The sequence below is a fragment of the Lissotriton helveticus genome, chromosome 8, assembly GCF_964261635.1.
Source record: "Lissotriton helveticus chromosome 8, aLisHel1.1, whole genome shotgun sequence".
NCBI classification, from domain to species: domain Eukaryota; kingdom Metazoa; phylum Chordata; class Amphibia; order Caudata; family Salamandridae; genus Lissotriton; species Lissotriton helveticus.
Window position 1 is genome coordinate 718,412,389 of NC_136069.1, and position 25,306 is coordinate 718,437,694.

The following is a 25,306-nucleotide window of genomic DNA, read 5'->3' on the forward strand; positions in this document are numbered from 1 at the left end:
TTGCCCAGCCCTCCCGCATTACCTACGATGCCACCACCCTCCTAGCCCTTAACCCCGGCCGCTACCCCAACTGCGTCCAAGCCGCTCCTGGACACACCCATGGACCTTTCTCATGCTACTCCTGCAAATTCATCGGCACCGTCAACAACTCCGCTACGATCACACCACAGATTCCCGACCCCAACCACCTACAATGCATCTTGCTCAACACCCGATCGGTCCACAGGCACGCCATTGACCTATGGAATCTACTAGACACCATCTCTCCGGACGTCGCCTTCCTAACAGAAACATGGATGAACGCCTCCTCCGCCCCAGACATCACCATTGCCATCCCAGAAAATTATAAGATCATACGCAAGGACCGTACCGGCCACACAGGAGGAGGAATCGCTATCGTCCATAAGAAATCCATCCACATCTCAACCAGCTCTGACGTCAATCTCGCCAACTCCGAACACCTTCACTTCCATATCCACACCGACCCCAATACCACACTCAGAGGCACCCTCCTTTACAGGCCACCAGGTCCCCGCACACAATTTAGTGAGGACATCTCGGACTTCATCACTCCACACGCGCTCCCCTCCAAAGATTACATCCTTCTGGGAGACCTCAATTTTCACCTTGAAAATAACAACGACCGCAACTCCACCACCCTTTTGGACAACCTCGCCAACCTCGGACTTAAACAACTGGTCACTTCCCCCACCCACATCGCAGGTCACACTCTCGACCCTATCTTCACCTCCAGCAACCATGTCTCCTTTAGCCACACTACGGCTCTCCTCTGGACTGACCACAGCTGCGTTCACTTTACCTACAACAAGCCCAAACCCAACAACCACCCCCAACCAACTCTGCAAAGAAACTGGAACAAAATCACCATCGACCAGATCTCCTCATCGCTTCTTCTAAACCCCCCAGCCCACTCCTCAAACCCCGACCAAGCCGCCACCAACCTCACCCTATGGTTATCCAACAGCGCCGACATCCTAGCACCACTGAAAAAACGACAAAGCAAACTTGGCAGCAAGAAGGCCTCATGGTTCAACGATGATCTTAAAAAATCCAAGAAACTCTGCCGCTCCCTTGAGAAGGCCTGGAAAAAAGACCCAACCACCAACACCAAGGACGCCCTCAAAAACGCCACCCGCATACACCGCCAACTGATCCGAAAGGCCAAGAAAACCGCCTTCAAGGACCGACTAGATAACAACGCCCACAACAGCAAGGAACTTTTCAACATCGTCAAGGAATTTACCAATCCCTCGGCCAACTCTAACGACATCACCCCCTCTCAAGCCCTCTGCGACTCCCTAGCTTCATTCTTCCACAACAAAATTGCAGACATCCACAACAGCTTCGACGACCAACCCGGAGACCAACCCACCCAACCATCTGCTGGACCTTCACCCCCCTCGAACATCCTTAATGACTGGAACCCAATCTCCACTGAGGACACCATCCGCCTGATGAACTCCATCCACTCAGGATCCCCCACAGACCCATGCCCTCACCACATCTTCAACAAAGCAGACTCCATCATAGCACCGCACCTCCGAGACGTCATCTACTGCTCCTTCAACTCCGCCACCTTCCCGGAAAGCTGGAAACACGCTGAACTCAGCGCCCTTCTGAAAAAACCCACAGCGGACCCCACCGAACTCAAAAATTAGCGCCCCATCTCGCTCCTTCCATTCCCGGCCAAAGTCATCGAGAAAGCTGTCAACAACCAGCTCGCCGCCTTCCTCGAAGCCAACAAATCCCTCGACTCCTCACAGTCCGGCTTCCGAGCTAAACACAGCACTGAGACCGCCCTCATCGCAGCAACAGACGACATTCGAACTCTACTGGACAATGGAGACACAGTCGCCCTCATCCTCCTCGACCTCTCCGCAGCCTTCGACACAGTCTGCCATAGCACCCTTCTACAGCGCCTCAGAAACATCGGAATCCAAGGAAAAGCACTAGAATGGATCACCTCGTTCCTCACCGGAAGAACCCAGAGAGTCCGCCTTCCACCATTCAAGTCAGAGGCCACTGAAGTCATCTGCGGCGTACCACAAGGATCTTCACTCAGCCCCACCCTTTTCAACGTATACATGAGCCCCCTCGCGGCCATCGCCCGCCAACACAACCTTAACATCATCTCCTACGCGGATGACACTCAACTGATCCTATCACTCACCAATGACCCTAGCACCGCCAAAACTAACCTACACGAAGGTATGAAAGAAGTAGCCGAATGGATGAGACACAGCCGTCTGAAACTGAACTCAGATAAAACAGAAGTCCTCATCTTAGGTACCTCCCCCTCCGCATGGGACGACTCCTGGTGGCCAGAAGCCCTTGGAAAAGCACCCATCCCGACAGACCACGCACGGAACCTGGGCGTCATCCTGGATTCCTCACTTTCAATGAACAGACGAGTCAACGCCGTCTCCTCATCCTGCTTCAACATTCTTCGCATGCTCAAAAAAACATTTCGTTGGATCCTCACCGAAACTAGGAAAACGGTCACCCACGCTCTGGTCACGAGCCGACTGGACTATGGAAACACCCTCTACGCCGGTACTACCGCTAAACTCCAGAAAAAACTCCAACGAATCCAGAACGCGTCAGCCAGGCTCATATTAGACATCCCACGCAACGAACACATCTCTGGTCACCTGAAAAACCTCCACTGGCTCCCCGTCAATAAGAGGATCACTTTCCGGCTCCTAACCCACGCACACAAAGCACTCTACGAAATCGGACCAGAATGCCTCAACGCAAGACTGTCCTTCTACACCCCCTCACGCCAGCTACGATCATCCAACCAAGCCCTGGCCACTGTACCTCGCATCAACAAAACCACCATGGGAGGTAGATCCTTTTCCTACCTGGCAGCTAAAACTTGGAACTCACTTCCCACTCACCTTCGCCTTACTCAGAACCACCTAGCATTCAGAAAGCAACTTAAAACGTGGATATTTGACCAGTAATTCCCCTCCCCTCTTCAAGCGCCTTGAGACCCTCTGGGTATGTAGCGCGCTATATAAATTTTCTGACTTGACTTGACTTGACTTGACTTGACAGGTGTGTATTGAAGTTTATACTTCCTTGTCATCTTATTTGGCTTGATCTCATGTTTTGAGGGCATGTTTCCAGGACTGAGTCCATCAAGCTGTCCACCACAGGTACTTCCAAGCAGCTGGCGTTCAGTAACTCCTCTTTGTAGATGCAATTCAGTGACCTACCCAGGTTGGTAGGTCTTCCTCTCCATGTAGTTCAGCAGCAGCAGAGCTTTCATAAACTATTCCGAACTTAGATTAGGGAATGCCAACTAGCAAAGATTCCCTTCCTGGATAGCATGTTTTACTCATTTGTACTGATGTGCAGGACCATGCAAAACCATTCAACTCCATAAATGTCACACTGACACTAGAGCTGGCCAATTAAGGTAATCTGAAGTGTTGAAATTTACCCATGCATTTGGAGTCCAGTGGGCATGATTTTATAAATAGGTAAGCACATTTACATGAACTTTCACTCTCACACGCAAATAAATACATATACCAAGCTATTACATTCTCCATACATGTACTGTACATGATTAAAGCAAAGGCCCCCAGTTAGGAGAGACTGGACAGGCCTTACTTGGACAAAGCTCGAAAGTTGTCCCTTTGCCGGGTTACGAGCACACTGGCCAGTACCCTTGGATTCTGATATGGCCCGTCAGCCTTTTCTATACTGTCTAGAGGGGGAGACTAGTCACCTTAGACACAGCAGAGCTTTTATGTGATGGCTTGCTGCCTTTAAAAGAGTTTCCTCAGTGGACAGTTAAGATTGTTTGCCTCACCTGAGAGGAAAAAAAGTTCAATGCTATCAACAATCATACAAGGGCAGGGTGACACAGCGTCACAAAGCCCTGCAGAAGATGTTCGTCCCAGATTGTAGTGTATTTTTTCATTAAGGTCAATGTAATTTTGCCTATACCGTTTTACAGCATTTTTCATTGCCCATTTGTGGTTGAGTAAACTCACAATACAAGGCCTACTACCTGGAAAATGATGATTAGAATATATTGGCATGTTGATCTTTTGATGTACCTATATTTATTTGTGCCTGAAATTACCTTCTTTTGTTTGTAAATTAGGAGTATTCATACTTGCAAGTGAGTAAGCCAAAAATCAGAGAAGGCATGGAACTAGTGGAGCAACCCACAGATGACCTTTTCCTATGCACTTGCCACAGAAATAAGGTATGTAACGTGAAAGTAGCATAACTAGAACCTTAAAAGAATGCAGATCTCGGTTGTTTGAACTGATATCACTGGACTTAGTAAATTGACTGTCATTTGGGTGTACTTGTCAAGCATTACGTATGAATGCCTGTTTGGTCTTTATATATCTGAATGCCATGTACATGCTCATTGCAGAGATTTACCACTGATTCACAAATACTTGTGCTTCTACGAGAGGAAATTGTAATATACAGAGGTTTTGAGCGTATGTGATTCGTATATGTTCCTAGTGTACAACAGTTCTCCCTAACTCAAATTCAACATGTGTAGTGTTAAGAAATGTGTGAACCGCTGGAAATATATTTTCATTTATTTTTTAGTTTCATTGAACATATTTTCCCAAGAAAGGTTCTTTCCTTCTTCCATCCTGTACTCTTGTTCACATGTTTGCTCTTTCTCAGACTATCTAATACACTCAGGCACACCTGGACCATTTCTTATTTTGATGATGCATTATTTGTTTTGAAGAAACTTGGATATTAAACGATTTTGAGTTAGCTCAGGATTTTTTATATTGTCCCCCAGCCCTTCCTTCTATTAGACGTTGACCTAGTGGTGTACTGTCCATTTTGTTGCAATCGTCTTTTGGTTGCAAAAATTCTCGGCTGTTATTGGCTCTTCCTTAGGCTATGGTTGTTTACTGTTCCTATATGAGATCTGAGGATATAACTCATGAATTTTAACTTTGCAATATTTATTAAGGTCCCGCCATAAATCTTTCTTTATCTTTGTCTACTTTTGAAAAGACCCTTTGAAGCTTATTAGCGGAGTACCCAAAATCTATTTCGATTTGTTTTAGGTGGTTTTAATACAAGAATAAGTGCCTCTGAGTACAGGACTATGAGGTTTTCTACTAATTTAATAATTTTCTTCCTACGTGACGGAATACCAAAGTTATCTGCCCTTATAGCTCTATGTCAGCTGTACTCTTTAGCAACAGAACATGAACCCACCCGGGGCACCCACAAAACATTGTTTGGGGCAGTTGGGCAGCCCCTGGTCCCCCGCGGCCTCAGCCGGCTCCCCGCATGCTGCATTTTTCTCGCCCGGGGGGAGCAGCTGCCTTCAAGAGCACGGGAAGGGAAGCAGAAGTGTGCATCTACCCAGCACCCGCCAGGCGAGACACCATTTTTGTTCCTGACCACAATCCTGCAGGCAGGGAAAATTACTTTGTCCTTTGGTGGGATTCTCGAGTTACAGGTAAATAACCGGCCTCAGGGGATGGAGTCCCCAGGAATTTGTAAGGCTTGTGGAGGGGGGGCACATGCCCACCTCCCCTCTAATTCTTGTTTGACCTTGGGTGATGGGGTTTCCAGGGCCCTTTTGGGCTTGGGGGAAGGCTGCAGAGACCCCTCCCCTTAAACGTATGTGTTTGGCCCTGGGGGACTAGGTCCCTGGGGCCGCTACAGGCTCGAGGGTGGGGGGCACACACCCATTTATTTATTTATTTATTTATTTTTACAATTTGTAAAGCGCAACGAATGCCTGTGGGCGTCTTGGCGCTGTGACTCAAATTAGTGTCTCGGAGAAAACAGAAAAGAATTCTAAAAGTGATGATAGAGAACGGGGAGACTACTGGTCGAACAACCAGGTCTTCAGCAGTTTCCTAAACTGAAACAATGAAGATGTTGATCTAATCACCAGCGGAAGGGAGTTCCAGAGTCTGGCAGCTGTATTAGTAAAACATCTGTCTCCCCATGTAACAGTCCTGGTCCGCGGTACCACTAGTTGATGCAATTTTGTAGATCTTAATTGTCTGGTGGGGCAATAAGCTTCTCTTTAAGAAACTCCCGCCCCAGTTTGTGAAGAGCTTTAAAAGTAAGACATAAAGTTTTGAATTTGATCCGATTTTTAATCGTCAGCCAGTGGTAGTTCCTGATTATTTGCCTAATCAGTTTAAATTTGGGGGTCCAGAAAGCAGTCTTGCCGCCGCATTCTGGATCAGTTGTAATTTGGCGACCACCCGAGATTGAGCATTGGCAAATAAACCGTTACAATAATCCAGTGAGGAAAGTACCAGTGAACTCACCACAGTTTTTCCGGCACTTTCTGGGAGAAATGGGATTATTTTTCTTATAAGCCTCAGCTTATGAAATGCCGTGGACGCTGTCTGATTTGCATGGCTGAAAAAATTCAGCTTTTCATTAAAGATTACTCCCAAGTTCCTGACCTTTTGAACGGGAGTTGGTAAGACTCCAAGTGATGGAGGCCACCAGACTGATGACCATATCGGGGAGAGTTTCCCGAAGATGACCACCTCCGTCTTCTCGGAATTGAGCCTTAGACAATTGCAGGCCATCCAATCTTTGATTGCTAGCATGCCTTCTTGGAATCGTGCAGCCACCTCTTCTCCATCATTATTGATGGCGAGCACCAGCTGGGTGTCGTCCGCATATGTGGTAAGGCTCATCCGGTAGGTTTTAATAACTCTTGCTAAGTCCGACACATAGATGTTAAAAAGTGTCGGACTTAGGGATGAGCCTTGGGGAACCCCACAGGGTAAAGCCAAATCAGCCGACTTGAATAGTCCTAATGTTACGGCCTGTGTTCTACCAGACAGAAAGGAGGCCAGCAGGTCCTTGGCTCTGGATTGAATGCCCAAATTTCCGACACGGCCAACCGCCGTACCCCCTTGGTCTCTGATATCATCGGCAGCTTTGATAAGAGCGGTCTCAGTGCCATGCAGTTTACGAAACCCAAACTGTGAGTCATCAAGCAGGTTATTTTGTTCGATATACTCGGACAGTTGATCGTTCATTACTCTCTCAGCAACCTTGGCTAGAAACGGCAGGCTGGCGATGGGTCTATAATTCTTCAGCATGTCCTTATCTAGACACGGTTTTTTGAGAAGAGGTTTTAGTAGAGTGTTCTTTAACATGTCCGGATAGATCCCTGACTTGAACATCCCGTTACAAACTTGCGTAATGATTTCACTTATCAAATCCATTACTGGAGGAAAACATTTTGGAGGACAAGGGTCCAGGGCTGAGCCAGTTCTTATGAGTTTAATGATGTCAACTATTTGATCCTCCTGTGTTTCTTTAAATTGAACTAGTGAGCAGTCACGGTGTTTACTGTGGGAAATAGGGGCAGGGGTAGTGAGTTTGTCGATGGCTGAAAACTCGGAGTAGATATCATTTACTTTCGAGAAAAAGAAATTGGCCAAAGAATCACAAAAGGCCTGGGAGGGAGGTGGAACCATATCTGGAGATTTCCCAGCCAGTTGTTTCACCACGTCGTACAGTTGTTTACTAGAATTTTTGGCGTTGTCAATTTGTTCCCCGAAAAACTTCTTTTTTGCTTCATTAATCATCTTTTTGTAGATAACCAGTGTCTCCTTCTATAGCAGTTTACTTTCCCTGTCGTAGGACCTTCGCCAGTTTCTTTCATGGTTCCTACAGACTTGCTTTTGCTTTCTTAAATCTTCTGTGAACCATGGCGGCAGAGGGCACCTTCCCATTTCTAGATATGGTCTTGAAAGGCACCAGTGCGTCCATCGCACTGCCTAACCAAACGGAAAATTGTTTCCCACTATGTTAGAATCTGCGGAGATAATAGGACGAGAACTGATCAGCAACGCTCTAAGAGCCGCGTTGTCAATGTCCTTCCAAACTCTGAAAGACTCTTGGCTTAAGGGGACCTGTTTGGGTATGGAAGCCTGACCAGTGGAAATAGTACAAAAAATGGTGTGATGGTCGGACCAGGTGAGGGGAAGGATATCATGTATTGTTATCTCTTTTATATTGGAGAAGATACCATCTAACGTATGACCGGCCTCATGTGTGGGTGCTTTTACCAGTTGAGCCAGCCCCAGAGTTCCAAGTCGGCCGTTAGGGTTAGGGTTAGGGTTTCGATATCATCTGTTTTTTCTATATGAAAATGTAAGTCTCCCAGGACCATAAAGGAATCTTCGATTGCCAGGGGTTCCATCAGTGACATGAAGTTGGACAGAAATTCGGAGCGGGGACCAGGTGGTCTATATATAAGTACTCCTTTGAGATTATACGAGGGGGTGAGCTTAATGGCGAAGTGGAAGGCATCGCATGTTGTTGAAGATATGGGAGATATTCTGACCAGAAAGATGTTTCGGGTGATATTGCCAGGCCCCCACCTTTTTTTCCCTGTCTGTCCAACCGATGTACATTGTATCCCTGCGGAACCGCCACCACTAAATCTGGATCAGACGCTCCGTCCATCCATGTCTCTGTGATAAATAGTAAATCTATTTTCCTGTCTTGAATCAGATCAACTATCTCCTATCTGTGTCTGCTCAACGATCGGGCGTTAATAAGTGATATTGTAATGTTCTTTGTTTTGTTGTTAGATCCTTTTGAAGAACTGGCTTTCTTGTTAATAAATGGTAGGAAAGAGTTACAGCTAGGGCAGCTAGTAATAGTAGTACGGGGAATTATTTTGGGATCATACTGAGGGCATGTGCCACCATGGAGTGACCTCAACTGTATAAGATCAGCAGATGAGTACATAGTCCGCTCCGTCGTTTTGCCTGGACCAGGGGTCCTGGCGCTAAGCGCGGTCCAGGTGCGGACGGGCGCAGACGGGCTTGCCTTTGGTGCGCTGCCGGCGCGCCCGCTGCGCGGACGAGACTGTTAGACCTGGCACCTTGGCGTGAGTTTCCCTTCCACTTTTTGCTGTTGTGCCTCAGATGTTTTTGCTGGTGTCCGCTACTCAGGGCACTGCGCCACGGCCAACCCGTGCCGCAGTGCAAGTGCTCCCTACTGTAAAGTGTACATGTAATTGATGTCCATGATTGGTTCATTGGATTTACTGTTAGTCCCCAGTAAAGTGCACCAGGAGTGCCAGGGCTTGTAAATGCCAATACTGCTAGTGGGCCTGCAGCGCTGGTTGCGCCACCCACAGAAGCAGCCTTAAAATGTGTCTAGGGTCTGCCATTACAGAACCTGCGTGCAGTCTGGTACCGTCATGCTGGCTGGGCAAGTGCACACACTTGCCAGCCCCTAAACCTTCCCTTAACTTCATATTAGTCACCCCTATGGTAGGCCTGAGGGCAGGGTGCATTGTAAGTGTAAGGTAGAACATGCCCTGATGTGTGTGGCATGTCCTAATAGTGAATTACTGCCAAATTCGTTTTTCACTATTGTAAGGCTACCAGTTCCCCTCTAGGCCAGATGGGCTGCTGGAATTATTACACTCTATAATCCCAGCAGGCTCAGGGAACATGGTAGAAATTAATGTTTAGTATGCCTGAACTCAGAATAATAAAATACTTCTTTTAGTAAAGTTTATTTTAATATCCTGGGTTTGCAAATGCTACTTTTAGAAAGTTAGCATTTGCTTGTCTAACCATTTCAGCCCGCCTCTGCTCTTGTGTGTATCTGACTGTCTGAGTTGTGTGAGTGACAGGGCTGGGAGTTGACAGGTTGTGAATAGCAGGATGACACCTTAGTGGGTGGTGGGAGTTTCCCCTGAATGATGCATCAGGCTGTGCTCTGCCCCCACAATGCTGGCTCCGCCCTCCTGGGGAGCGACTGATGACTCAGCCTGCACCTGGCCCAGGAAGGGCGAAGCACTGTCAACAAGGTACTCCTGGCTGCCCCTGTCCCCACAATGCCGGCTCCGCCCCCCTGGGGAGCGGCTGATGACTCAGCCTGCACCTGGCCCAGGAAGGACTGAAGCTTGTCAACAAAGTGCTCAGGCTGCCCCTGTCCTCACAATGCCGGCTCCGCCCCCCTGGGGAGCGGCTGATGTGCCTGCCCTCACACTGAATGCAGAAGCAGAAGTACCCACCACAAGTGCTCAGGAGCTGAGAGCAGTTATGCAGAGGCCCCCCTGGCCAGTGAGAACAAAAGAAACTGTGTATAAAAGTAGGAGCCCTGCTCCTTGTAAATCAGAATCCTGTTTTACCACAAAGAACCTCTGCCCGAATAGAAGGAGAAGAAGACGCTGGAAGGACTGGCCTGCTGCTTGCCTTGCTGAGGAAGGAGAGGAGAAGACTTTGCTAAAAGACTTTGCTGATTTGTGCTTGAAACTTTTCTCCAAGGGCTTGATTGAGCTTGCCCCCTGAACTGAACCCCAGGACCAGTGGGTTCTCCTGTGCTTTGGCTCGTCCCCTGCCTGAGGCCGAGTATTTCCTCCCGCCGGAGGTGAAGTCTGCCCCCTCTCGCCCCCTCCTAGGGCCGTGGTACTCGGGAGCCAGCCTGCCCTCTTGCCCTTGAGAGCCTCGCTCCACCCGGAGTCGCTCTCTGCCCCAGGGCTAAGGCCGGCTGCTCCTCTACCCCTGCCTGCTTCACGGAGCCCTTGAGGAGACTTCAGCCCCTCCCGCCGGAATCCCGGGGACTCGAGCAGCCTGGACCCCGTGCATCTGATTGCACCCGGCTGCCCTGCCTTGCTCTGCCCCCCCAGGAGAGGCCGCACCCAGCACTGTGAAGGGTGCCTTGCCTCCCGGAGATCTCCGCTGTCAGAAGGGACCCCTCTGCACTGACAATTCCTGAAAGAAAGCATTCCTGAAGGTGCCTTGGCCCCAGAGGCTCCTCTCACCCCTCCCTGCTCCTCACTGCAGCTGAGAGCCCCCTCCTCTGGAAAAGGTCTGGGGCTCCTCTGATCGCCTGCTTGCTGCTCTGCTCCGCAGCTCAGCCCCCACCTCTGGAAAAGGCCCAGGGTTTCTTCGAGGCCCTCTCTGGTATCCATTCCAAGCATACCGCCAGATGCGTGAGAGTTGGTAGGGGCTGTGTCAGTTTCACTCTTGAAGGCAGGAGAGGCGCTGCAAGGCGCTCCGAAGGCCCGGGGAGGGTCCCAAAGCTCCAGAACAGAGAGAGACTATCCTTTGAAAGGGGATAACACGGAGAGAACACTTACAGAACTATTTTTCTGAAGGAAACCAATTGAATTATTTTCGTGGAACAAACAAACAACCATTGAAAGCTACAACTAAGAGCCTTTGCCTATTTACAACCTGTGGTGCAACAAAAACGTTATTTGGTCTTGTGATAAGTCTGTTGAGTTACATATATATATTTTTACATAAAGAAGCGTATTTTTATATATTTACAGCCTGGTGTCCATTTGTGGGGGGATTGGTATATTTTACTGTGTGTGTGATTACAAATGCTTAACTAACTAACGCCTGAAGATTAGCCTTGGCTGCTCACGCCACGCACCTAGAGGGTGAGCAAGGGTAATTCTAAGGGGTCATCCTTCGCCCTGACTTAGAGGAGAGGGTCCCTGCTTGTCACAAGTGCATACTTGCGCCAACCAGAGACCCCCAATTCTAACATTGGACGCAGCGGTGAGGATTTGCGAATTTGCATTTGTAGTTGACGCACAGTGAATTACTGATCACCACATAGTGAGAGCAGACCTATAACGCCGCCACAGATTTCCATTTTTTTTTAATTTTGTGGAGACATCTGCCATTGTTGGAGCCATGCCTGGCTCAATCCCTGCTGGAAGGGCACCCTCTGTCATTTCTGGAATTGATGATGTGGACTGGGAACAAGGAGGCCTGGAGGGCTACAGAGTAGAGGATTTGAAAGCCTTCTGTATAAAATTCAGAGCTGCACACACTGGGTGCAAGAAGAAAGCCCACTACATCAAGGCGCTGAGAGCCTGGAAGGAGTCAAGAGATCCCCAGACTCCAGTGGATATCATTCCACCAGATGGCGCTGTGGAGCCCCCCAGAGGCCTGTCACCAGAGGAGCTGGCAGACAGGGCAGCAGACAGGGCACATGCAATGGAGATGGCAAAATTGGCTGGACAAATGGAGATGGAAAAGCAAAGATTGGCCATGGAGGCACAGCAACGCCAAAATGAGCATAACCTGAGATTGAAGGAGTTGGAGCTGAGAGGTTTGGGAACAACTCCTTCTGGTGGCAGCACAACGCCGGTGCAGGTAGAGTCCAGGGTGTACATCCCCAAAGATGTAGTTAAGGAGTTCTTTAGGGGGGATGACATAGGACAGTGGTTTAGGGCATATGAGGTAGCCATGTCCTCCCACCGGGTCCCTGAAAAGGATTGGGGAGCGGGGTTGTGGGGGAGGTTCCTTAGCGAAGGGCGGGACACCCTGCTAGATTTGCCCACTGAAGAACAGAGTTCCTATCCCCCCATGAAAGAGGCCTTAATGACCAGATATGGGCTTACCCCTGAAATGTATAGACAGAGGTTCAGGGGGTGTGCAAAGCGTCCTGGGACTACGTATGTGGAGTATGTGAATTTTTTTTGCAGAGCCCTGGATGGTTGGGTGAAGGGTAACAAGGTGAATGATTTTCAAAGTCTCTTTGATTTAATTGCATGGGAGCACTTGTCTGATAACTGTTTTCCTGAGTTACGCCAGCACCTGATTGATAGCAAGCTGTCCAACCCGAGGAAGCTTGCTGAGGAGGCGGACCGCTGGCTCAGCACCAGGGTCCACAAGGGTCCAGTGGGAGACTCCGCCAAGGGTGGGCAGGGTCCCCAGCAGAAGAGTGGGGGGGACAGGGGTAAACAGAAAGGGTTCCCTAAAGGCCCCCAAAGTAATCCCCAAGGGAACCAGCAGAAAGGTTCTCAGCCTCCCCCACCCCCAAAGCAGAGTGGGGCCCCGACAGGTAGACCTGTTCCAAAGGGGCCCTTCAATTGTTTCAGATGTGGTGACCCGGGGCACATAGCCAGTGACCCCAAGTGTCGCCTGTTTGGAAAACCAGCACCCACTGGTGCTCCGCCCCGACAAGTGACTAGTGTTCACTTAGGAGAAGAAGTAATGGTCCCAGGGGGTGGAGATCCTGTTCAGATGACCCTAGTCTCATTAGGAGACAGTGAAATGGTCCCTACAAACTACCTGCCCTCTAACACTAAGAAATATGGGCAGGTGGTGACCATCAATGGTAGGAAAGCTGAGGCTCTTAGAGATACAGGAGCCAGTGTGACTGCAGTGAGGCAGCACCTGGTGTCTCAAGAGCAGGTTGTACCCCATGCCTACTGTAGGGTTGTCAACGCTGACAATTCTGAGAGCCAGTGTCCGATGGCTCAAGTTCCCTTCGAGTGGGGGGGGGTCTCTGGTACTCTGCAGGTCTGTGTGAGGAAAACCATGCCTGTGGACTGTTTGCTAGGGAATGACTTGGAGGACTCCCCTTGGGAAAAGGTGGAGAAAACGACTCACCTGAAGATGGTGGGTCTGCCTGACTGGGCGTGCGTGACCACCCGGTCCATGGCAGCCAGTAGGGGTGATCAAGAGGTCCTGGGGCCTGAAGGAGAGGCCCAGGAACCGGCCTTAGGGAGAAGGCACAGGGGGCGCGGGAAACCGGCCCCTGTGGTTCCCACGGTCCAGGAGGAAGCAGACCCTGAGGGGGATGCCCTGGAGCCTACTGGGGAACAAATTGCTGAACTGGGGGACCTGCCTGAGCTGACCCATTGGCAGCAAGAAGGAGGCCCCTCCAGGGAGGAATTCTGCAGGGAGCAGAAAGAATGCCCTTCTCTCGTGGGTATGCGGCAGCAGGCTGCAGACCAGGCCAATGGTGTTCAGGCCAAAACACATTATGTGTACTGGGAGAACGACCTCCTGTATTCGGAGCCTAAGGCTGCTGAACCTGGGTCAGCCCGTGTGCTGGTGGTACCCCAGAAGTTCAGAGCCTTCCTACTGGGACTGGCTCATGATGTGCCATTAGCAGGACATTTGGGGATGGACAAGACCTATGACAGGCTTGTCACCCACTTTTACTGGCCCCAAATGCACAAGAGCTCAGATGCTCATTGTAGGACCTGTCCAACTTGCCAGGCAAGTGGGAAGAGCGGAGGGAAGAACAAGGCTCCCCTCCAACCCTTCCCTGTGGTCAGTACTCCATTCCAACGAGTGGGTATTGACATTGTTGGGCCTCTGGACCCCAAGACAGCCATGGGCAACAGGTTCATCCTGGTCTTGGTGGATCATGCCACCCGGTACCCTGAAGCCATCCCTCTGAGGACAGTGACGGCCCCCGTGGTGGGACGTGCACTGATGGGAATTTTCTCAAGAGTGGGATTCCCTCTAGAGGTGGTGAGCGACAGGGGGACCAACTTCATATCCAAGTATATGAAGTCCCTTTGGCAAGAGTGTGGTGTAACTTACAAATTCACCACCCCTTACCATCCCCAAGGAAATGGGTTGGTTGAGAGATTCAACCGAACCCTGAAGGGCATGATCATGGGCCTGGAAGGTCCAATGAGGCGTAAGTGGGACGTCCTCTTGCCATGCCTGCTCTTTGCATACCGTGAGGTGCCACAGAAGTCCCTAGGGTTCAGCCCCTTTGAACTGCTGTATGGTCACCCCGTGAGAGGACCACTGAGTTTGGTAAAGGAAGGCTGGGAGCAATCTCCCAGGAAACCTCCCCAGAATGTATACAGTTACATGCTGGCCTTCAGAAACCAGACCAGGCGCTTCAGACAACTTGCTGAGGCAAATCTGGAAGCCAGCCAGGAAGAGATGAAGCGGTGGTACGACCAGAATGCCACTCTGGTAGAGCTTCAGCCTGGACAAGAGGTGTATGTCTTGGCCCCAGTGGAACCCTGTGCACTTCAGGATAAGTGGACAGGTCCATTTGAGGTTGTGGAGCGCAAGAGCCCAGTGACATACTTGGTGGACATGAAGACGCCCAGGAATCCTTTAAGGGTCCTACATGTTAACCGCCTCAAGCCCCACTTGAAAAGGTCCGAAGTGGGCATGCTGCTGGCCACTGATGATGGAATAGAAGAGGAGTCTGAACCTCTTCCTGACCTCTTAGTGGCCTGTGAGAAAGATGGGTCAGTGGATGGAGTTAACCTCTCACCCACCCTGACCCCTGAGCAACAGGAAGACTGCCGCCAATTGCTGGGGCAGTTTCCAGATCTGTTCTCCCTGGTTCCTAGTGTCACAGATTGGTGCGTCCATGATGTGGACACAGGAGACAGCTTACCTGTGAAGCATAAAGCTTACAGAGTGACTGACAGGGTCAGGGCCTGCATCAAGGAGGAGGTCTCCAAGATGCTTGCTCTTAGGGTGGTTGAGTCTTCCAGCAGTCCTTGGTCCAGCCCCGTGGTCTTGGTCCCAAAGGCTGCTGCGCCGGGAGCCACACCTGAATTCCGGTTCTGTGTGGACTACAGAGGACTCAATTCAGTCACCAAGACTGACGCGCACCCTATCCCCAGAGCTGATGAGCTCATTGATCGGCTAGGGGCTGCCCGGTTCCTCAGCACGTTTGATTTAACGTCTGGGTACTGGCAGATCGCCTTGACCGATGGGGCAAAGGAGAGGTCAGCATTCTCCACACCAGATGGGCATTTCTAGTTCCGGGTTATGCCATTTGGGATGAAGAATGCCCCTGCCACCTTTCAGAGGTTGGTCAACCAGGTGTTGGCTGGGCTGGATGAGTTCAGTGCCGCCTACCTGGATGACATCGCAGTGTTCAGTGGTACCTGGCCAGAACACCTGCGACACCTCTGGGAAGTGTTGATGGCCCTGCGCAAGGCAGGCCTCACAATCAAGGCAAGCAAGTGCCAGATTGGGCAGGGCTCAGTGGTGTACTTGGGACACCAAGTGGGTAGTGGCCAGGTGGCACCCTTGCAACCCAAAATTGCAACCATCCTGGCTTGGGAACCCCCCAAGACCCAGACTGCAGTGAGAGCCTTCCTGGGGCTCACTGGGTATTACAGGAGGTTTGTCAAGGGCTATGGCACTATTGTGACCCCCTTGACAGAGCTGACTTCTAAGAAGCAGCCCAGGAATGTGATTTGGACTGACACCTGTCAGAAGGCTTTTGACACCCTGAAGACTGCCATGTGCACGGCGCCCGTGCTCCTGGCTCCTGATTTCTCCAAGGAATTCATAGTGCAAACAGACGCTTCAGAGCATGGTGTAGGGGCTGTTCTCTCACAGATGACTGAGGAGGGCTGGGACCAACCTGTAGCCTTCATCAGTAGGAGGTTACTTCCACGGGAAAGTAGGTGGAGTGCAATAGAGCGTGAAGCATTTGCTGTGGTCTGGGCACTGAAGAAGCTAAGACCCTACTTGTTTGGGTCTCACTTCCGGGTTCAGACAGACCACAGGCCCCTCAGATGGTTGATGCAAATGAGGGGTGAGAACCCAAAACTGTTGAGGTGGTCCATCTCCCTACAGGGTATGGACTTTACGGTGGAACACCGCCCTGGCACAGATCACGCCAACGCTGACGGTCTGTCCAGGTTTTTCCGCCTTAGTGATGTGGAACTCCCTGGGGAAGGGTAGTTCCCCCCACACTTCAGCTGGAGGGGACACGTGTTAGACCTGGCACCTTGGCGTGAGTTTCCCTTCCACTTTTTGCTGTTGTGCCTCAGATGTTTTTGCTGGTGTCCGCTACTCAGGGCACTGCGCCACGGCCAACCCGTGCCGCAGTGCAAGTGCTCCCTACTGTAAAGTGTACATGTAATTGATGTCCATGATTGGTTCATTGGATTTACTGTTAGTCCCCAGTAAAGTGCACCAGGAGTGCCAGGGCTTGTAAATGCCAATACTGCTAGTGGGCCTGCAGCGCTGGTTGCGCCACCCACAGAAGCAGCCTTAAAATGTGTCTAGGGTCTGCCATTGCAGAACCTGCGTGCAGTCTGGTACCGTCATGCTGGCTGGGCAAGTGCACACACTTGCCAGCCCCTAAACCTTCCCTTAACTTCATATTAGTCACCCCTATGGTAGGCCTGAGGGCAGGGTGCATTGTAAGTGTAAGGTAGAACATGCCCTGATGTGTGTGGCATGTCCTAATAGTGAATTACTGCCAAATTCGTTTTTCACTATTGTAAGGCTACCAGTTCCCCTCTAGGCCAGATGGGCTGCTGGAATTATTACACTCTATAATCCCAGCAGGCTCAGGGAACATGGTAGAAATTAATGTTTAGTATGCCTGAACTCAGAATAATAAAATACTTCTTTTAGTAAAGTTTATTTTAATATCCTGGGTTTGCAAATGCTACTTTTAGAAAGTTAGCATTTGCTTGTCTAACCATTTCAGCCCGCCTCTGCTCTTGTGTGTATCTGACTGTCTGAGTTGTGTGAGTGACAGGGCTGGGAGTTGACAGGTTGTGAATAGCAGGATGACACCTTAGTGGGTGGTGGGAGTTTCCCCTGAATGATGCATCAGGCTGTGCTCTGCCCCCACAATGCTGGCTCCGCCCTCCTGGGGAGCGACTGATGACTCAGCCTGCACCTGGCCCAGGAAGGGCGAAGCACTGTCAACAAGGTACTCCTGGCTGCCCCTGTCCCCACAATGCCGGCTCCGCCCCCCTGGGGAGCGGCTGATGACTCAGCCTGCACCTGGCCCAGGAAGGACTGAAGCTTGTCAACAAAGTGCTCAGGCTGCCCCTGTCCTCACAATGCCGGCTCCGCCCCCCTGGGGAGCGGCTGATGTGCCTGCCCTCACACTGAATGCAGAAGCAGAAGTACCCACCACAAGTGCTCAGGAGCTGAGAGCAGTTATGCAGAGGCCCCCCTGGCCAGTGAGAACAAAAGAAACTGTGTATAAAAGTAGGAGCCCTGCTCCTTGTAAATCAGAATCCTGTTTTACCACAAAGAACCTCTGCCCGAATAGAAGGAGAAGAAGACGCTGGAAGGACTGGCCTGCTGCTTGCCTTGCTGAGGAAGGAGAGGAGAAGACTTTGCTAAAAGACTTTGCTGATTTGTGCTTGAAACTTTTCTCCAAGGGCTTGATTGAGCTTGCCCCCTGAACTGAACCCCAGGACCAGTGGGTTCTCCTGTGCTTTGGCTCGTCCCCTGCCTGAGGCCGAGTATTTCCTCCCGCCGGAGGTGAAGTCTGCCCCCTCTCGCCCCCTCCTAGGGCCGTGGTACTCGGGAGCCAGCCTGCCCTCTTGCCCTTGAGAGCCTCGCTCCACCCGGAGTCGCTCTCTGCCCCAGGGCTAAGGCCGGCTGCTCCTCTACCCCTGCCTGCTTCACGGAGCCCTTGAGGAGACTTCAGCCCCTCCCGCCGGAATCCCGGGGACTCGAGCAGCCTGGACCCCGTGCATCTGATTGCACCCGGCTGCCCTGCCTTGCTCTGCCCCCCCAGGAGAGGCCGCACCCAGCACTGTGAAGGGTGCCTTGCCTCCCGGAGATCTCCGCTGTCAGAAGGGACCCCTCTGCACTGACAATTCCTGAAAGAAAGCATTCCTGAAGGTGCCTTGGCCCCAGAGGCTCCTCTCACCCCTCCCTGCTCCTCACTGCAGCTGAGAGCCCCCTCCTCTGGAAAAGGTCTGGGGCTCCTCTGATCGCCTGCTTGCTGCTCTGCTCCGCAGCTCAGCCCCCACCTCTGGAAAAGGCCCAGGGTTTCTTCGAGGCCCTCTCTGGTATCCATTCCAAGCATACCGCCAGATGCGTGAGAGTTGGTAGGGGCTGTGTCAGTTTCACTCTTGAAGGCAGGAGAGGCGCTGCAAGGCGCTCCGAAGGCCCGGGGAGGGTCCCAAAGCTCCAGAACAGAGAGAGACTATCCTTTGAAAGGGGATAACACGGAGAGAACACTTACAGAACTATTTTTCTGAAGGAAACCAATTGAATTATTTTCGTGGAACAAACAAACAACCATTGAAAGCTACAACTAAGAGCCTTTGCCTATTTACAACCTGTGGTGCAACAAAAACGTTATTTGGTCTTGTGATAAGTCTGTTGAGTTACATATATATATTTTTACATAAAGAAGCGTATTTTTATATATTTACAGCCTGGTGTCCATTTGTGGGGGGATTGGTATATTTTACTGTGTGTGTGATTACAAATGCTTAACTAACTAACGCCTGAAGATTAGCCTTGGCTGCTCACGCCACGCACCTAGAGGGTGAGCAAGGGTAATTCTAAGGGGTCATCCTTCGCCCTGACTTAGAGGAGAGGGTCCCTGCTTGTCACAAGTGCATACTTGCGCCAACCAGAGACCCCCAATTCTAACAGAGACGATGTTCCCCTTTTATCCAGTGTTGAGGAGGGTGGGAGGGGGCCAGCAACTGGAGCGCAACCCTTTCCTCCCCCCAATATGGCGGCTGCTCACCCTCTCTTCCACAGCGTCAGCACTTAATCTGCTGCGCTGGGAACAGCGTGAGGATAAGGCGATTTCCGAAAGTAAGGCTCTCAGTTTTTAAAAAGATTGCCAAAATATCAAATAAAATGTCGCAAAATAAGCATCAAATGCACACTTTTAAAATGACAAAACTTAGCCCCCGACTTCCGCCTCAGGGGTGAGACCGTAATGTAAGGCAGCGCGCTCGCGCTTTGATTGTGGTTAAGTAGCCTGGGAGGGCGGGAGGCGGCCAGCAACTGGAGCGCAACCCTTTCCTCCCCCCAATATGGCGGCTGCTCACCCTCTCTTCCACAGCGTCAGCACTTAATCTGCTGCGCTGGGAACAGCGTGAGGATAAGGCGATTTCCGAAAGTGAGGCTTTCAGTTTTTAAAAAGATTGCCAAAATATCAAATAAAATGTCGCAAAATAAGCATCAAATGCACACTTTTTAAATTACAAAACTGAGCCCCCGGCTTCCGCCTCAAGGGTGAGACCATAATGTAAGTCAGCGCGCTCGTGCTTTGATGGTGGTTAAGTAGCCTGGGAGGGCGGGAGGCGGCCAGCAACTGAAGCGCAACCCTTTCCTCCCCACAATATGGCGGCTGCTCACCCTCTCTTCCACAGCGTCAGCACTTAATCTGCTGCGCTGGGAACAGCGTGAGGATAAGGCGATTTCCGAAAGTAAGGCTTTCAGTTTTTAAAAAGATTGCCAAAATATCAAATAAAATTTCGCAAAATAAGCATCAAATGCACACTTTTAAAATTACAAAACTGAGCCCCCGGCTTCCGCCTCAGGGGTGAGACCGTAATGTAAGTCCCCATCCCCTAAAAATACATTCTGTTAAAGACCTGAGGTTGGTCCCGTTTCTGCAACGGCGTCCATCCGACATCGAAATAAGCCCCTTAGTGTAATTCTGTTAAGTAGTTTTGTGCGATAATGCTAAAAAAAAAAGTCAATAAAAAGTAAACCGGGATTTTGCATTTTAGGACACCCATATTTTCTTGGCCTCCGCTTGATGAACCACGCCGAAACTATCCAGGAAGGAGCTGAGGTGGATGAATGTGTCTTTTTGGTAAAGTTTCAGTCAGGCTTGTCAAACAGCCCAAAGTTATTAGCAAACCAAAATCAAAATGTGCTCTGTCTAAGGAAAAGCAGACCTAACTACAACTACCCAGTGGCGATGTGTTGCAAGGATGCAGCCCGCATCAAGTTGATGGGCTTGTCCTCATGAGTTTGCCTGCCTTTTGCTGTTTATCTTGTTTGCTATCTACACACGTGCTACTATCACCATCACCACCCTGTAAGTAAATACACTAATTGTACATGCACCTGCTATTTTGCCAAAATGATTAGCTGCTCTGCTGCACAGCTATTCTTTGACTTCTCATTTGCTCATCTGTTCCTCCTCACCTGCCTGTTCCTCCCCTGTCAACGGATGATTTTTTTTGTTCAGGGGGAGCAAGAGTTTGGACCTAAAGCAGGACTGGTCTAGCCCGGGAAACCGCTATGTCCCTGGGTTGCACTCCCCTGGACATAGCTAGTGAGCCGGCCCCGGGGGATGGAGTCCCCAGTGCCACTTAAGACTCTGGGCGGAGGGCTGTGCAGCCCCCTCCTCTTTAATTTTTAAGTAGCAGGCCTTGGGATAGGGTGCCCAGGGCTTTTTAAAGGCTCTGGGAGGGCTCCCCTTTTTTTTAGCATTTCCGCCATGGGGGTGTACTCCCCAGGCCTATAAGGGTTCACGTAGAGGGGGCCCATTAAAGACATCAGCCTGGGGAATGGGTCCCCAGGGCCTCTGGAGGCTTAGGGAGGAAGCCCCCCCCTACTATACGCATTTTGCCATCCGAGGTAGTCTCCATGGGGCCTTTAATGGCTCAGTGAGTGGGGCTGCGCTGGTGCCTATAATTAATTAATGCAGCCCTGGCTCGCGTCTTTTTTTCCCTATCCTGCAGGAGTCCCGCAGAATCGCAGCAATGTTTGCCAATTTTGTTTTTGGTTTGTTTTTGGACAGGAGGGTGGGCAGTAAAGCCACTGAATGCTCTCTTGGGCTGGCTCTACCTGTGCAGTAGTTCCCTCAACAGTTTTGTGCCTTTCAAAGCATTCGGGAGGAGACACCAACAGAGGCAATGTCAGAACACGGCTCAGCACCAATAACACGCCTCCCAATCCTTTCACGGTAGAGGCATATTATCAGGCCACCACTGTTAAGGCCCCCAGCCGCAAAAGTCTACCCAAACCACAACATGACCCCCCTCCCACGGCAGCTGCTGCAGAACCACTTTTAGCCACTCTCAGCAGCACACGAGCGCCCAGTTGTAGGTTGTATCCCTTTTCACCCCCTCCCCCGAGTGGAGAAACCTCACCTCCTAACAATGGGTTCTCCAAATTGTGGAACACACACTGTTATTCCCTATCCTACCTGTCACCTGGACCGAATATGCCACCCACACCACGATACCTGGTAGAGGCACACTTGTCGGTACTCCAAGGAGAAGTCCAAGCTCTCTTGGCCAAGCAGGGCATGGAGAGGATGTCAGCATCAGATATAGTGACTGGTTGTCATTCCTATTATTTCCTGGTCCTAATTACGGATGGAGATATTTGCCCACTACTTCTATGAGAAGGATACGTTCAAATTGCAGAATGTGACCAATGTTCATATAACAAAACCATGATTTAATCAAATAGTTCCAGAAAGTTTAACCAAAATGTACATTTTATGTAAGTCAAGCATAAGCTGGTTCAAAGATCATCAAGAGTGAACATTAGTCCAAGAGCTTGACATACATAGCTGGTTACAGTAAAACAGCAATGTTCAGAGTCTAAAAGTTGAAGGCACTGCAAACATTCTTTGTAGGAACTAGAACCATAGGTGCATAGTAATGGTCATAAAAACTGCATTCTTGGGAGCACATAAAAACTGCAAACAAATATGAAATGTGCTGGGGTTTGTTTATAAATTGGATCACAAGGTCAAGGAGGAAGAGATTGAAACCAAATGCCTTGGGGAGGATAAGCTACCATAAGGTGCTAAGTCTAAAACGGGTTAAATAAAATCTATGCTCACTCTTTGAAACCCGTGTTAGGTATGGTTCAGTCCCTTCCACGCATTTTATATCTAAATAACGCAAGACTTAACTCATCTGTTGATTTTTGGAGAATCTAGCTTGGTTTCTATTTTGAAATGAAAGGGTTTTCACTGTGAGTTTTGAACTGTTATCAATTTCATTGGGAAAATAAAAAAGATTTGATATACCTATATCAGAAAAACCCTTTTTTAGATGCGCGAGCCAAGGAATGGAAAAGGCTCGGTCTTGTCTCAGGCAGTCTTCAATGACCATACTTGAACATGTGGTGTGCTCTCAGCACCAAATCTTAAGCCAGGTGAGTTTTGGAGCAACCTGGACTAAGTCATCTAAAAAAGGGAGTCTGGCCTCCAGAAGGGCGATAACGCTGGCCATGCTTTTTGGGATCGCTAGGACCTTACAAAGAAATGTATTTTCAATTTTATGGAGGCTACCAGGGAGTGTATACCCCCAAACGCCAGCCCCATAACACTGCAGGGAGCGGCATTTAATTTTGTAAAAAGTGATTAATTCTTTATTGGGTTTTTGGCCCAGTTTATTAAAGAACCTGAAAATACCATCAATGGCCCAGGCAAATTCATAAGCTCTCGGAGTTAAAAGCCCTTCCCAACTTAGTGTTTTTGAAAACATAATGCCAGCATAGTTGAAACTCTGAACCCTTGTAATGGGAGCACGACCTATGTTGAGTGTGCAAGAGGAGGTCTTTTTAGGGCCACAAATCATGCTAATCTGTGATTTCGGATGGTTTATTTTCAAGTTGAGATCCCCCATAAAATCATTAAATATATTGAGGATCAATTGCAAGCCATTGGCAGTACTTGCGATCCAGACAGCTTTGGCCGCATATAATATAATAGAATAGGTACTTGGCGGTTGCCCTCTCTAGGGAGGTTTTTGCCTTTGGTTGTCAGCACCGTCTCAAGTGCATTTATGTAGAAAAGAAATAAGAAAGGGCTTAAAATGCAATCTTTTCTCACCCCCTTAGTGAAATGAAAGGATGTGGTGCAGTCTCCATTTGTGCCGAAGCGGACCTGGACCATTGTAAAACTATGGGGGTGTAGTAACAAATCTACCAGAGCTGGTTTGATGCCTTCTTTGCACATCATGGACCATAACTTGCCCCTGTCTACCAATTAGAACACGCTAGAGAGGTCCGTGAAGTTCATATGAAGAGTGTCACCCCTCCGCCCCTGAAAATATTTCCCTGATATCAATAAAAGGTTTAATGTTTGTTTAACTGTGCCTATCTCGGGAGGAAACCATATTGTGTCTTTGACTAAAATCTGTGTCCTGTGACCAGTTCTCCAGGATCTGTAAAAGGACTCACCCCAGAATCTTTTCAGATGAGTCCAGGAGGGGGATGGGTTGGTAACATGAGGGTTGGCTTCTATTTCCTTTTTTAAATACAGGAATGATGGTGGACACCTTCCAAGAATGTGGGATGTCACCTCTCACTGCCGCACAAAAGACGTTAGATAAAAAAGGGTGCCAAAAAGGCGGTGTCCTGCATGAAAACATCAAGGGGTACCCCAACTGGGCCTGGTGCCTTTCCGGCAGATGTGTGTATAATGGCCCTAGAAACAACATTGACGTCAATAGAATTATTTAGGGCTAATATTTACATGCCTTTAGGAGATGGTAACTTTGTTATAATTATAGGCGACAAATCACTGGAAAACCTTTTTGAAAAAAGACCGACCCTATCCTCTGGGGGAATATGGCATTCTAATTTAGGTTGCTTATCATCTGTGGAGTATGATTTGCTTATTACATACTAGAAGGCCCTGGAGTCTCTAGATAGGGCGGCAGCCTGGAGGTCATCCCAGGCCTGCTTTCTTATGTCATTTTTCCTTTTCTTAGAAGGGTTTTATATGAACATCTACATTGTCTAATGACCTCACTATTACTGGGAGACGCCTTAAGTAGCTCATTTAGTTAAGTGCAGCAGTACATACAGAATGGAACCATTTGTACTGGTGGGGTTCCTTGTGTATGGATTTAATAACCAGCAGGCTTTAGGCAACGTTGCAGAGACCCTCAAAGCTGGCCAGCACAACCCCAACCTAGGCCTCATCTGATAAGTAGGTCATGACGTCATCACGCTTTGCGAACATTAAATTTACGAAGATATTCTCATGGTGTACTTTTTCCCATTATAGGCGGATGACACTTTTTTTTTTTTAGAACTTCGGGTCAAGAGGATGATTACGTGTTTGTGGTCTATCAGAGAGGGGCATGTAAAACTAAGTGCTAGTGGGTTATGATCACTAAGAATGGATGGTAAGATAAATTAATCTTGTAAATGTGGCTTAAAATGAGGTGAAAACAAGATAATATCAATGGGCGAGCCTTTGCCTCTACCTGTAAAGGTCGGCTTCCGTAAAAAAATCAATATTGAAAGATAGATTGTGTTTCATGATGCTCTGATTTAATGCAGCACTGTATGAGGTGTGCGTAAAGTACATGAGGTTTTCCTCGTGCCAGTCAGTTCTCCCAAAGGCATTGTCGCCACTAAATGGGCAGGTAGAGATATTAAAGTCACCTGCCCATAGGGTAGCCCCCCCTATCTGGGTATCTTGGGCAATACTCAGTTATGAACTGATCTATTTTTTTTACGAATCAATAGGGTGATTGGAAAAATAATTTTAACATTTTTTTAATTAAAAGGACATCCAGGAAACGCAGAAATGCTAAATGCAGAATTTGGGAACATGGAGTGCGCAAAGGATTTTTGCTTCAAATTACTGATCCTTAGCGAAATTAGAACTCTGAACCCCCTTAGATATGCCTCAGTTTGAGGGTGTTACAAGCAAACAAATGATGGACGGAAGGCTGACCATGCAAACATTCTCCCCCAGTCAAAAGATCTGGGTTAAATCCATCGTTCTTTTGCCCACTACGCCACCCCAGTTTGGACCCAGCCATATGCAAATCAGTCTTGACCCTGTGCCCCATGGGAACAGT

At 49.3% G+C, this 25,306-nt stretch overlaps 1 protein-coding gene across 1 annotated transcript in view; it reads left to right on the forward strand.

The window, feature by feature from the left end:
- Positions 1 to 25,306, forward strand: part of POGLUT2 (protein O-glucosyltransferase 2) — a 310,611-nt gene that overhangs the window by 261,848 nt on the left and 23,457 nt on the right. Inside the window, exon 9 of the mRNA XM_078657503.1 lies at positions 4,142 to 4,246. Coding sequence (XP_078513629.1) covers positions 4,142 to 4,246 — 105 coding nt within the window. The remainder of the gene's footprint in view (positions 1 to 4,141; positions 4,247 to 25,306) is intronic.